This window comes from Durio zibethinus, chromosome 22 (genome assembly GCF_047325235.1).
Source record: "Durio zibethinus cultivar Kanyao isolate XHJ-2024 chromosome 22, ASM4732523v1, whole genome shotgun sequence".
NCBI lineage: Eukaryota > Viridiplantae > Streptophyta > Magnoliopsida > Malvales > Malvaceae > Durio > Durio zibethinus.
Window position 1 is genome coordinate 6,037,614 of NC_143183.1, and position 13,328 is coordinate 6,050,941.

Sequence of the window (13,328 nt, forward strand, 5' to 3'; positions counted from 1 at the left end):
AAACTATAGAATGTCAAATTTTCATGCGTGTCTTTTTTTTTATTAAAGTATATGTAAATATAGTTCTAAAGAAGAACTTTAAATTTATAGAATTGGTATCACAACTTTTCAATAAATTTGTTGTGAACATTTTAATTAGAGACTATAATTACAGATAATTAATTACTTTTATACAAGAATTAAAAAAATTTATAAAAAATTAAATAGGCTTCTATTTATCGAGTTATTATTAAATCTCAAATGGTTGGTAATAATAATAGAAATTATTATAGAAAACATTATAAACTTATGTAGAGAAATCTTTTTTTTTTCCAAAAATTAAATTTGATTAGAATATGTCAAGGCATACAATTACGTAACACCTATCAAATTTAATAATTTTTTCTAATTTTAATTATTGGACATTAAATCAAATAAAAAACTTAAGACATTATTATATACTTAAACACATAAATAAATAAATCAATTGAATAATGCCAACAAATAATCACAAGTGTAAAAAAATCTATTAAACTCAAATATCTTTATTTTAAAAGATCAAAACTATGTCAAGTTTTTAATTGAGTTAAATCAAATTATTGAAGTATTATTTCAATTTTAAATTACTAGTGATGCACGAACCTAAAAAATTGAAAAACAAAATCTAATGTGACTTATTATTTTGCTTAAGTTTATACTTGTTATTAAGAGTGCAAACGTGTTTACTTTTTTTTTTTTTTTAAATAATAAAATTTTTTAAATAAAAAATTAAAGACAAATAGAAAATAAAAAAGTAAAAACGTTAACTAAATCGGGGTCCTAAAACTTCTTATGCCATTAAAAACAAAGGGTATAGAAATAGTACTTTTCCATGGCCAAAAGCCTCAAACCGGAGAAAGTTTGTTGGCTTCAAAGCTTTTCCTTGCGGTCCAATCCATTTAGAGGGAGAAATAATAAGATACTATAAGCTAGTAGTAAACCTATACTTGATCGAGCTAAATTTTAGAAGATCATTTTAAATTTGTAATAAATTTATTGGGTTCGTAGTAAAAAAATCTTAAACTATTTTAAAATGAGAAACAATAAAATATTATAACCTACGTAGGTTCACCGGTTAAGAACCCAAAACAAGACATGACTAGGCAAGCAGAAAATGTATTAAGGTAGCTCCAAAAAGCAACATAGAGGCTTCAATTGGGTGTTTGTTAAATAATCTATTTTACAAACTTACAAACTTGCAGTTCATAAAGAAAATCCTAAGTTTTCTCAGTTTGATAAATAAGAAGAGAAATTAAAAAAAAAAAAGAGAAGGCAAGAGTCTTTCCGTTTGTCATTCCACATGGGAACTTAATTTCATCTGTCATTCCATGTGAGCTTTTAACGGTGCGAATCATTCACAGCACAGCTTTCATTAAAAAAAATCTTATATTATTATAAGTAAAAAATATTTAAATTTTATTTGTATAAATTAAAAACGTTTAGTTTTGATTTAATCTCAAATTGAGCATTTAGCTTATTTTAGACTGCAGTCTCCTTTATAAAAAATATAGATATGGCAGATAGCAAAATGCAATGCACTATTACATTTCACCTGGGACTGATTGTATAACGTAATCTAGTGATTTTTTTGTAGCCAACACATGAAATCACCTACACAAATATGACATAACTAGTAAAAATAGTAAATTGATCAACATTACTAGAAAACGACAGTCATTTTTTATTGATTTCATGTTTTACCATCATGAAGATTAACAGCTGCATTCCTACTTTAAGCATCATTATGCAGTGAGTGGAGTATTACTTGAATTCCATGTTGTGGCCGAAGGGTGAGAAGAATTACTGGTGAGTGGACATAGGCAGGGGAGAGAGAAATGGTATAACGTTGTAGAATCATCGAAAGAGCAGACTTTGTTTCTATGGTTGCAAAAGTCATACCAACACAAGATCGAGATCCCAATCCAAAGGGAAAATATGCAGCGGCATTGTATTTGGTAGCTTTGGCAATCCCTTCCTCGAATCTCTCTGGTTTAAAAAGGTGCGCATCATCTCCCCATAATTGAGGGTCATGGTGAAGTGCCATGTTTGAGATTACAAGCTCTATATTAGCAGGCAGGACTAGCTTTCCCAATTGAACTTCTCTTCCAACTTTTCTCATCAGGCTATTTGCAGGACCATATAATCTTAGAGTTTCATTAATGATCATGGTGATCTGTTTGCAGAATAGGAATATGTCAGAATCAGATTTTAATATGCTAAACGCTTGTTAGTCAAAGGCAGATCCAATAGCAAAGGCTAAAATTTTTTTCTCGATATCTTTTCAGTTGATGAAATTGATAAATCCATTGTGAATTATATATATATATATGTGTGTGTGTGTGTGTGTGTGTCATAAATGCACTCTTTCGAAAAATAAATCCTAGATCTGCTGTTGTAGATAGTATACACTATATGTATCAAAAATGGTTAGACAGTTTTCTTACAGTTTTGAGTTTGGCAATGCCTTCAGAATCTGGATTTTGGTTACCAAAAATCTCAATCACCTCTCTTCTTGCTTTCTCTTGCCAATCTCTATGGAATGCTAAAAGCAAGACTGTCCAGGCAAGCAAGGAATTAACCGTTTCCTGTCCAGCTAAGTAGAATGTTTTGCACTCATCTATCAAATCCTCCTTTGAAAGCCTGTTTTTCTCGTCCAAATCATGATAGGCATTCACAAGTAACCCCAGAAAATCACTGCCGAAACTGTCAGCTTCTCCACTCACAACTTTGTCTTCTCGTTTCTTAACAATCTCCATCACAGAATCTTGTATTCCTTTCATAAGTTCTTCTGACTCTAGAAAATCAGCATTTTTCGCGAACTTGCTAAAAAAAAAAAAAAATCCAAGTCAGCTATATATATGAAGAAAATAAAATCCGAAAATCTATGCAAAGCTACAAATTTAAGCATTGAGCTAAACCAAATCCATGGAAATCAAGACAAAACTTGGGATTAGTTAAGCTTAGAGGAACATACTTGATGACAGGAATCTTATCCTTCAAAATATTTCGACTCGCAATTATTGACAATTTCTTCAACATGTCAAAAATCTTCTCCCCTTCCAAGTAACTGCTACCAAAAGCTGTTCTTGATATCACTTCTGAAGTCAACAATCTAAATTCTTGGAACACGTCGATCTCTTTGCCTTCTTGCCCTTTCCACTTTTCTAGCATTGTTTCCATGCTAAAAATTATTGCTGGCGTCATGTTCTGCCCAAACCATCCTTACAATGTGTAAGCAGCAATATAAGATTTAACTAACAAGAATTTGTCGGTAAGATTTTTATCCTTTTTTATTTAAGTGATCAGATTCAATCCTGAACTGTCTCTGGAAAATATAAACAATATAAGATTTTTTATTTTTGGTACAAAGGAAGGTGTAATTTGAGAATATTGAAGGGATTGCAGGATATGAAATTTAAACTCCCGACCTCCTGAATTTAACTTGTTATAGGTGGATGCATGATGCAGCCCCAAGTACAGATTTTTCAAACTTTGGCACCACTCTATGTATATAATTCTTCTACATTTAATTACAACTAATTCATAAATCATAACTGCTAATATTTGTGGTCCAATGGTTTTCGTTGAAGGCTTTACCTTTAAGCTCTCACCATGAAAAGCGTAATTGGCCAGCTTTCGCTGCTTCGCCCATTTTTCACCCTCAGTAGTCGCAAGTCCGTTCCCCAGTAGCTTGCTACCATAAATTGTAGGCTTACTTTTTGGAAAAGCATTTTCACTATTTTTGAGAATCTCTTTGACCAGTTCTGGTTCTGAAATCACCAGTTGAGCTTGAACACCGTTCCAACAAAGATAATTCCTCCCTAATCAAACAAAGAAAGGGTCAGTTTTTTCTTGGGACCTGAAGTTAGAAATCATAGTAAAAACATGCATTTTATCTCACCATATCTGTTGAACCAGGAGTACATATGAGGCTGCACTCTGGGAAATATATCATGTCTCAAGCCCATGGACTTGCTTAATGCTTCCTTTAACATTTTGGCAACTTCTTTGTTGTTCCCATAGATGAATTGATACGGAGGTCCTTTAATTCCCTGTGAATTCAGAACCCGCTGTATACGGAGAGGTATCCACCAGTATTTGTAGAGGACCTTGAGTAGAGCTACGAGGAGATAAAGGCAGAAAGAACATGTGAGAAGGATTAAAAGGCTCACCATGGCATTCATTTTCTTCTGTTCACAATGAATTTAGATGTTCCTTTAGTATAGAATTATGATTTCCCCAGTAGCTGGGGGATTTAGGTTGTTTTTAAATGATAATTGACGTGTGATTTTCAATTTATTTTTATAGAGTATTTTGAAGCCATTATTCTATTCATTCGGCCAGAGATAAGTCCAATGATGCTGAGCTTGTTTTACTTTATTGGATTCATTCAATATTAGCCGGGGAGTACATATCTAAGGCAAATTATTTATAAGCCAAAACATCACTGTCTATTAGGCCTTAGAACTTCTTGTTAAAGTGAATCCGAATAACCTTTTCGTGTGTTAGTCGAGGACCTTATAACTGTAATTTGCCGAATGTAACAAACCAGAAAGAAATGACGTTCAATTAAATGGCTTATATCTTTGTCCAATGCAGCAGGCCAGCCGCATATTGTCTTGCAGCTGAGATTCGGTTCATGAAGAATATGTGGTGGGCTGCAACCCTTATGTTTGGAATTTATAAAAAGGAGAGTGAGAAATGCAGTCAATATGTTGCCTGAATTTACATACTCGCTGCTCCTCTCTTGCGTGAGTTATTTATGTAGGGAAAGACAACTAGTAGTTTTATTAGTATTTCTAATCAAAGAAGGTTTAGGAACACAATTGCCCATTATGCTTGGGGATTATATTTAATTAATTAATAATTTGGGATAATAATGATAGAATTATAAAAGACCAAATATGTTAATTAATCGGTGGACTATCACTACAAGAAAATGGAAGATTAGTGGCTGTTTTGTCGCGGTGTTTCACTTACAAATACCTCTAGCTTCTGTGTTTTTATAAAACTTAAGACGTTTATTATCAAAATGCCACTAAATATTCAAATAGCGGCATTGTTACTTATAAACGTCACCCAAGACTTGATATTAGTGGCGTTTTTTGACTAAAACGTTTTGAATAATGCTGCCTTAAAAATTTGAGTGAATACTTAAAGCATTTTTGACAAAAAAATACCTTGAATGATCCCGTTAAAAAAACTGATAGGAAATTATTGAAGGCATTTTTAGCAGACAATGCCTTCAATAATCTCCTTATAAAAAAATGTATGCCATTATTGAAGGCATTTTCTACAAGAAACGCCTTTAATAATTCTACCAAAAAATTTCACAGGCTTATTGCAGGCATTTTTGGTCAAAAATACCTTTAATAAATATTATATCAAAATTTTAGGATCGTACGGATGTTAGCCATAAGGTGGTAGGTTTGATCCCTCCCTTTAGCCTTTTTTGGATTTTTGCAGAGATTATTTGTAATTGATTATTCTAAGCATCTTCTTGGTAAAAACGCCTTCACCAATTGCTTTAAAAAATTTTGGAGAGAATATTGAAGGCGTTTTTCACAAAGAAACACCGTTAATAATCCATAGGAAAAATATGGAACTAATTCTTAAAGGCATTTTTGGTTAAACTCACCTTCTATAATCGAATCAATAAATTTTTAGTTAGGATTATTAAAGGCAATTTTTGTCAAAAAGGCCTTCAATAATCCATAGACACAAGTTAGAACGGATTCTTGAAGGCATTTTAGCTCAAAATGCCTTTAATATTCCAAACGATAAATTTGAATAGTCGGGTTATTGAAGGCGATTTTTTCCAAAAATGCCTTCAATAACATTTTCTTAGGGATTATTCAAGGCATTACTAGTAGGAAAATGCCCTTAATAATCCATTCAATTAACTTGTAGTTGGTATTTTTGAAGGCGATTGTTTTTAAAATGCCTTCAATAATCCATACAAAAAAGTTGAAACGGATTCTTGAAAGCGTTTTTTTTGCCTAAAATGCCTTTAATATTCCACACAATAAAATTTTAGGTGAGATTATTGAAGGCGATTTTGTTAAAAAAATACCTTCAATAACATTTTGTTAGGGATTATTCAAGGCATTTTCTTGCTAAACATGCCCTTAATAATCCATAGGAAAAATATGAAACTAATTCTTGAAGGCATTTTTTGGTGAAAGCACCTTCAATAATCTAATAAATATATTTTTAACAAAAATTATTAAAGGTGGTTTTTTTCAAAAATACATTCAATAATCCATACACAATATTTGGTAAGTTCTTGAAGGCGTTTTTTTTTTTCCTAAAATGCCTTTAATATTCCATACAATGTATTTTTAGGTGGGATTATGAAAGGTGATTTTGGTTAAAAACGCCTTCAATAACATTTTATTAGGGAAGATTCAAGGTGTTTTTTTGCTAAAAATACCTTCATTAATCCCATCAAAAAAACATATTTGATATTGTATATGTCAAGTCAATTGTAGGTTTATGCCCAAAAAATGTTTGAAGTCAATTATATATTTATGCCTAGAAAACATTTAGTTTATATATGTGATATTACGAATTACATTTTGAAATTTACATAATGAACATTGTTGTATTTCAATAAATTAACCACACATTCGAAATTAAAACTGATAACATTGCCATATTAATATATTTTTCTGAAATAATTGTACTCAATAATATATTAAGTATATAGTGTATTCATATTAAGTGTACCAATAATATTTAACTAATACCCCAATATACAAACTTAAAGTTTCCATTCAACATTGCATGTTAAAAACATTATAACAATTTGTTCCTCATATATTTACATTCAACCAACAATGTCTAACCTTAAGGTTTATCAACATTGATAAATGATAATACATACTCACACCATTCTTTACAAACTTCATCCAGTTCCTCTTCCGTGAAGCTTTCTTTACTCTTCCACTAAAAAAAATATTAGAAGTAAATATTAATAAATGAGAACATAATGTACCTTTTTATTTTTTTGAAGATATAACAAGTTTATGAAATTTATACTAACTTTGAATGGTGTGGTCATAAAATCATGTAACACTATTTTCTACATAAAACAAAGGACATAGTATCCACATTCAATATTGCTGGGTTGATGAGATACCTGAAAATTAAATTGAGTGAGTTTAGGAAACATTTATCTACACAAACTCAGCATAAAAGAATAAATTTCATATTTACTAACAATGACACCTATTTCGATTTCTTTATCTTCTTATCGAATGCAGATATTACCCTAAATTGAAAAGAAAAAAATTACTTAATGCATAAATAAAATTACTTATAAAGAAACAGAAGATATACAATATAATAAAGTGTAATACCTTTTTATAAAAGTTTGAATATCGGGGTTAGGCATCATCGTTGGATTAACTGAATTAAGTATGGCATTGAGGATTTGGTGTCAATCACAATAAACACCTAATGTCGACTGCAAAATAATAACAATGATATACTCATATTATGCATTAGATCAAATTTAGATAAGGTTGGAATATAACTTACTGCACATTATATGGGAGCAAATAAAAATCAATCGATTTTTTCATGCATTGGATCACATGATTAATATGATAAGCGACTGTGCCACTTTGCTCACTAATGAAGTTGGGGTCAACGAATCTAAATTTGCTGGTCAACTGTCTCTCTTTGAGCTCTTTATATAGGAAGCTACATAAAAACAATCAATACTGCTAGTTAGTATTACACCCTAAATAGATTACTACATATTGAATGTGTATATTTGTATTTCTAAGCTAACCTCATATAAGCAACAACATCAACAGTTGATAATTCATCCAGTTCACAAAATTTTTTAACCTCCTCCACACCAATGAAAGAAAATGATGATTTATCAAATAACCCTTCCTTAGACTCAATGGTTATGAAGTTTCCTCTGGATAAATGCTTCAGCGAATATTTGGATAACTCATCCATGGTAGCCTGAGCAAGGGTCATACTGTGAGTCCTAACATCCTGCTACAATATTTAATGAAATATAAGTATTAAAACCAAACCAATAAATATAATAAACAAATTAATATTAAAATTATAAATAAAATCATACTTCTTAAGTGGTAATGGAGGATGGGTTTGCTTCCTTACTTACAACGAAAGCTTCTTTTATGTGGACGATGTTATTAGACCGGCCTACTGGCATGTTATGCTGCATTGCTACCAACATAGACTCCAAAGCAGCGAGTCTTTGCTATTGCTCATTGAGGCGTTGCTCCTGGTCATCAATTCGTTACTCTTGTTACTCAATGATTGCTTTATATTATGCATTTCTCATTCATAAGGTTTTGTGTTAATTACTACAAAAATTTGATGGCAAGATAAATTTACCAACCCCACGAACTCGACCAGGCCTTTTTTTAGCACCTAATGCTAAAGACAAAGGATTTTCATCATATTGGGTTGTCAATTCACCAGATTTGACTTTGGCAACATAATCATCTTGAAAGACAATAATAAGATAAGCTGTAACAATAAATCTATAAAAGCTAGTATACAATTATGCATACAACCACAATGCCAATCATACATTATATTAAAAAAATAGTTATACATATAATATTTTTTGCCATTTCTTTAGTTACTTCATCTGCAAAGGATCCATCCTTCCATAGATGTTATTGTTTCTAGACATCTCATCTGGAAACTCCGATGCTAGAGCTCGCTGATTCTTATTAAATTTCTTTAATAAAAGAATCAGAATGTATGAAATGAATGTTCATAAATATTCATTAATGAGTATAAAACAAGTGTGCGAATACATACAAGCTCATACTTCACATTTGCATATCCTTTTCTCGCTGTCCGATGGTGATATTGTTGTTTGGCTTGAATGTTCCATTGATTTTCTTTGATTTTCTTCAAAAGAAAGAAATTACATCAACCACATATAAAGATTAAAGGCTATATTGCATAAAGACTTATAAACAATATTTTTGGTAATGGGTTTGCATACTGAGAAATCTTCTAAAAGTCGATATCGAACAAAATTTATTCAATCTTTAACACTTATTATATTTGTATATGCCTAGGTGGAACAACCAATACATCACTTTGATCAGTTAGCAGTAAAATATATTAGGTTGTTAATCTATTTTTAAAGTCTCTGAATCCTTTCCCAATAGATTGTAACACAATCTTTTTATAGTCAATTAGGACGTCGAGTCGTTCTTAAATTATTTAACACAATTAGTAAGAACACATTGAATTTCAATTAAATGATCATTTAACAAATTTTATGAAATAGTTGAATAAACATACCACAACTGATTGTCATATATCATCCTTTAGATCAATAGGAACTTGTCGCCAATCATGTACATAATTGAAATCTTACGACAGACGATGGCTCCAATATGAGTACCCATCTTGGCAGCTCTTTCAAACATAGGCTGCCCATTTTGATTGAAGTTAATGTGAATTTTTGTGTCACTTACTTTAATTTATTTATTTGGGCTCCTTCCCTTTCTTTTTTAGCCTATAAGTGTGTTTTTTGCATGTCTAATAGAAGGAGAATGATGTTGTTCAGAATCCATAATACCTATGATTTTGATCATAATTATACGAATTAAACAAAATGACCGTCTAAATTTAACATTGTATGTAATTAAATACAACCAATACCATACTATGTATAGAAACACCATTCAGCAAACCAATCGGCAATGTGTTCAAACACCTTTCAGCAAACCACTCAGAAACACCATTCAGCAAGCCATTCAAAAACACCATTCAACAAACGATTCAGCATACCAATATCATACAATACCATTCAGCAAAACAATATTACACAACAAGGTTCAACAAACCACATTATTAACAGAAAACTACACAGAAACAGCATACATGCAATTATAGTTGCTTGGACAACTATGCTTACGGTGAAATTAATAAAAATATATATCTATATGTAAATAGTAAGGAACAAGAAAAAATAGCTTTATCGAATAATATAAATAATATAGTAAATAAAAATTATAAAGACATACTAGTAAACAAAGAGGTACTAGTAAATAGTAAATAAAAACAACTATGCTTACGGTGAAATTAATAAAAATATATATCTATATGTAAATAGTAAGGAACAAGAAAAAATAGCTTTATCGAATAATATAAATAATATAGTAAATAAAAATTATAAAGACATACTAGTAAACAAAGAGGTACATACCGTTGACTTGTTAAAGGTTGGTGGTGATGATAGGGATAAAAAAAATCAAAAGTCTGATAGAAATGTGTTTATGGGTTTGGTTTGGTTGATTAAAACAACTTTTTATCGTTTTGTGATTCTGATGTCCAAGATAGGGAATGAATATAAAATTTATTATTAAAGGTATTTTTCCTGAAAAAATGCATTTGATAATTTTGAACAAAAATTATTGAAGGCGTTTTCAATAGAAAATTACCTTCAATAATTATGTATAAATTTTAAGAGGAAATTATTAAAGGCGTTTATTCTAAAAAAACACATTCAATAATTATGTATGTAAATTAGAAGGAATTAGTGAAGGTATTTTTCTAGAATAAACACATTCACTAACCATCTCAAAATAGGAGTTGTGAAAAATTGAAGGTGTTTTTCACTAGAAAACACCTTTAATAATCCCAAAAATTTTAAGAAAAAATTAGTGAAGGCGTTTGTTCTTAAAAAATGCCTTCAATAATTATGTACATAAATTAGAAGGAACTAGTGAAGGCATTTTTCTATAATAAACGCCTTCACTAACCGTCTTAAAATTTGAGTTATAGAAAATTGAAGGCGTTTTCACTGGAAGATGCCTTTAATAATCCCAAAACTTTTAAGAGGAAATTATTGAAGGCGTTTGTTCTCAAAGAATGCCTTTAATAATTATGTACATAAATTAAAAGGAATTAGTGAAGGCATTTTTCTAGAATAAACATCTTCACTAACCGTCTTAAAATTTAAGTTGTGGAAAATTAAAGGCGTTTTTCATTGAAAGACGCCTTTAATAATTCCAAAAATTTTAAGAAGAAATTAATGCAGGCATTTGTTCTCAAAAAACGCTTCAATAACTATGTACGTAAATTAGAAAGAATTAGTGAAGGCATTTTTCTAGAATAAACGCCTTCACTAACCGTCTTAAAATTTGAGTTATGACAAATTGAAGGTGTTTTTCACTGGAAGACACATTTAATAATCCCAAGAATTTTAAGAAGAAATTACTGAAGGTGTTTATTCTAAAAAAATACCTTCAATAATTATGTACATAAATTAAAATGAATTAGTGAAGGCATTTTTCTAGAATAAACATCTTCACTAATCATCTTAAAATTTGAGTTGTGAAAAATTGAATGCGTTTTTCATTGAAAGATGCCTTTAATAATCCCAAAAATTTTAAGAGAAAATTAGTGAAGGCATTTGTTCTAAAAAAATGCATTCAATAATTATGTACGTAAATTAGAAGTAATTAGTGAAGGTATTTTTTAGAATAAACGCATTCACTAACCGTCTTAAAATTTTAGTTATGACAAATTGAATGCATCTTTCATTGGAAAACACCTTTAATAATCCTAAATATTTTAAGAGAAAATTATTGAAGGCATTTGTTCTCGAAAAATGCCTTCAATAATTATGTACGCAAATTAGAAGGAATTAGTGAAGGCATTTTTCTAGAATAAACACATTCACTAACCGTTTTAAAATTTGAGTTATGGAAAATTGAAGGCATTTTTCACTAGAAAATGCCTTTAATAGTCCCAAAAATTTTAAGAGGAAATTATTGAAATTATTGAAGGCATTTGTTCTTAAAAAAACACCTTCAATAATTATGCACGTAAATTAGAAAGAATTAGTGAAGGCGTTTTTCTAGCATAAATGCCTTCACTAACTGTCTTAAAATTTGAGTTGTGAAAAATTGAAGGCATTTTTCACTAGAAGACGCCTTTAATAATCCCAAAAATTTTAACAAAAAATTATTGAAGGCATTTATTCTCAAAAAATGCCTTAAATAATTATGTACATAAATTAGAAGGAATTAGTGAAGGCATTTTTCTAGAATAAATACCTTCACTAACCATCTTAAAATTTGAGTTGTGGAAAATTGAAGGCATTTTTCAGTAGAAAATGCATTTAATAATCCCAAAAATTTTTAGAAAAAATTATTGAATGCATTTGTTTTAAAAAAACGCCTTACTAATCATCCTAAAGTTTGAGTAGTGGAACATTGAATGCATTTTTCACTAGAAAACACCTTCAATAAATTCCTTCAATAAAAAAAAAGGAATTAGTCAAGGCGTTTTTCTGGAATAAATGCCTTCAATGACACCTTAAAATTTTAAAAGTATAATATTAAAGGCGTTTTGCACTAAAAATGCCTTTAATAATGCCAAACAATTTTTTAAAAAAAATTATTGAAGGTGTTTTTAGTAGAAAATTGCATTTACTGATATTCACAGAAAAAAATAAGGGAATTATTCAGGCGTATTATGCAAAAAACGCCTTCAATAAATACACTATAAAAGTTAGATGAAATTTCTGAAGGCATTTTTGAGGCATAAACACCTTTAATAATCCCAAATAATTCTCTGTACTCTGTTGATGGTACTTATAATATATTCAAAAAATATATAGGAGGAAATTATTGAAGACATTTTTCTTAGTAAACACCTTCAATAATCCAGTCAAATAATATTGTCCCCAAACTTAGCACATCCAATCATCAATTTGAAGCTTCATTTTCATTCTTTTACTATTTCTTTTTCTAGACCAACTACAATTTACTTTCCCTTTCCTTTAGCTTTTACTATTCGAGCATTGTCTTTTATAATTCTATTTTGACTATTCATTAATTATTTACTAATATTTTTAGTTAATTAGACTATTTCTTCAACTTTTGTAATTGGCGATTATCTTTTTGGTTTAAACAATTTTCTCCAAAACCCACATTTCTCAAATACCCATTTGTAACACATCATCCACTTCCCTTTCCCTTTCATTTTCTTTCTTTTTTTTGGTTTCCTCTATATCTGTTTTACCTTATTTCAACCCCAACTACAAAACTCTTAGGTATTGTTTACGTGAGCAACATATTTTAACATTAATAATATCAGGTACCTGATAAAATACTTCACAATAAGGAGTTCTCATTTTCTGTAAGTACTGATCTTGTTATTTTTTTTGTTTAAAACATAGTAAACTTAAGTATTTGCCATGCTCGTTTTCATATAAATTATTTATATACATTTAGTCTGATAATGTAGCAAGTATTAAATGGATAAAAATTGGACGCAAAAGTCAA

General features: G+C 29.9%; 1 protein-coding gene across 1 annotated transcript; it reads right to left on the bottom strand.

Annotated features, from left to right (window-relative positions):
• Nucleotides 1-1,750: 1,750 nt before the first annotated feature.
• LOC111307293 (cytochrome P450 CYP749A22-like) lies at nt 1,751-11,355 on the bottom strand. The gene is made up of 6 exons (XM_089751633.1): nt 11,341-11,355; nt 3,920-4,208; nt 3,616-3,839; nt 2,993-3,225; nt 2,463-2,841; nt 1,751-2,191 (listed from the first exon to the last, which is right to left on the bottom strand). Exons 1-6 carry the CDS (start codon nt 11,353-11,355, stop codon nt 1,751-1,753), a joined length of 1,581 nt encoding a protein of 526 aa, XP_089607759.1.
• Nucleotides 11,356-13,328: the final 1,973 nt, after the last annotated feature.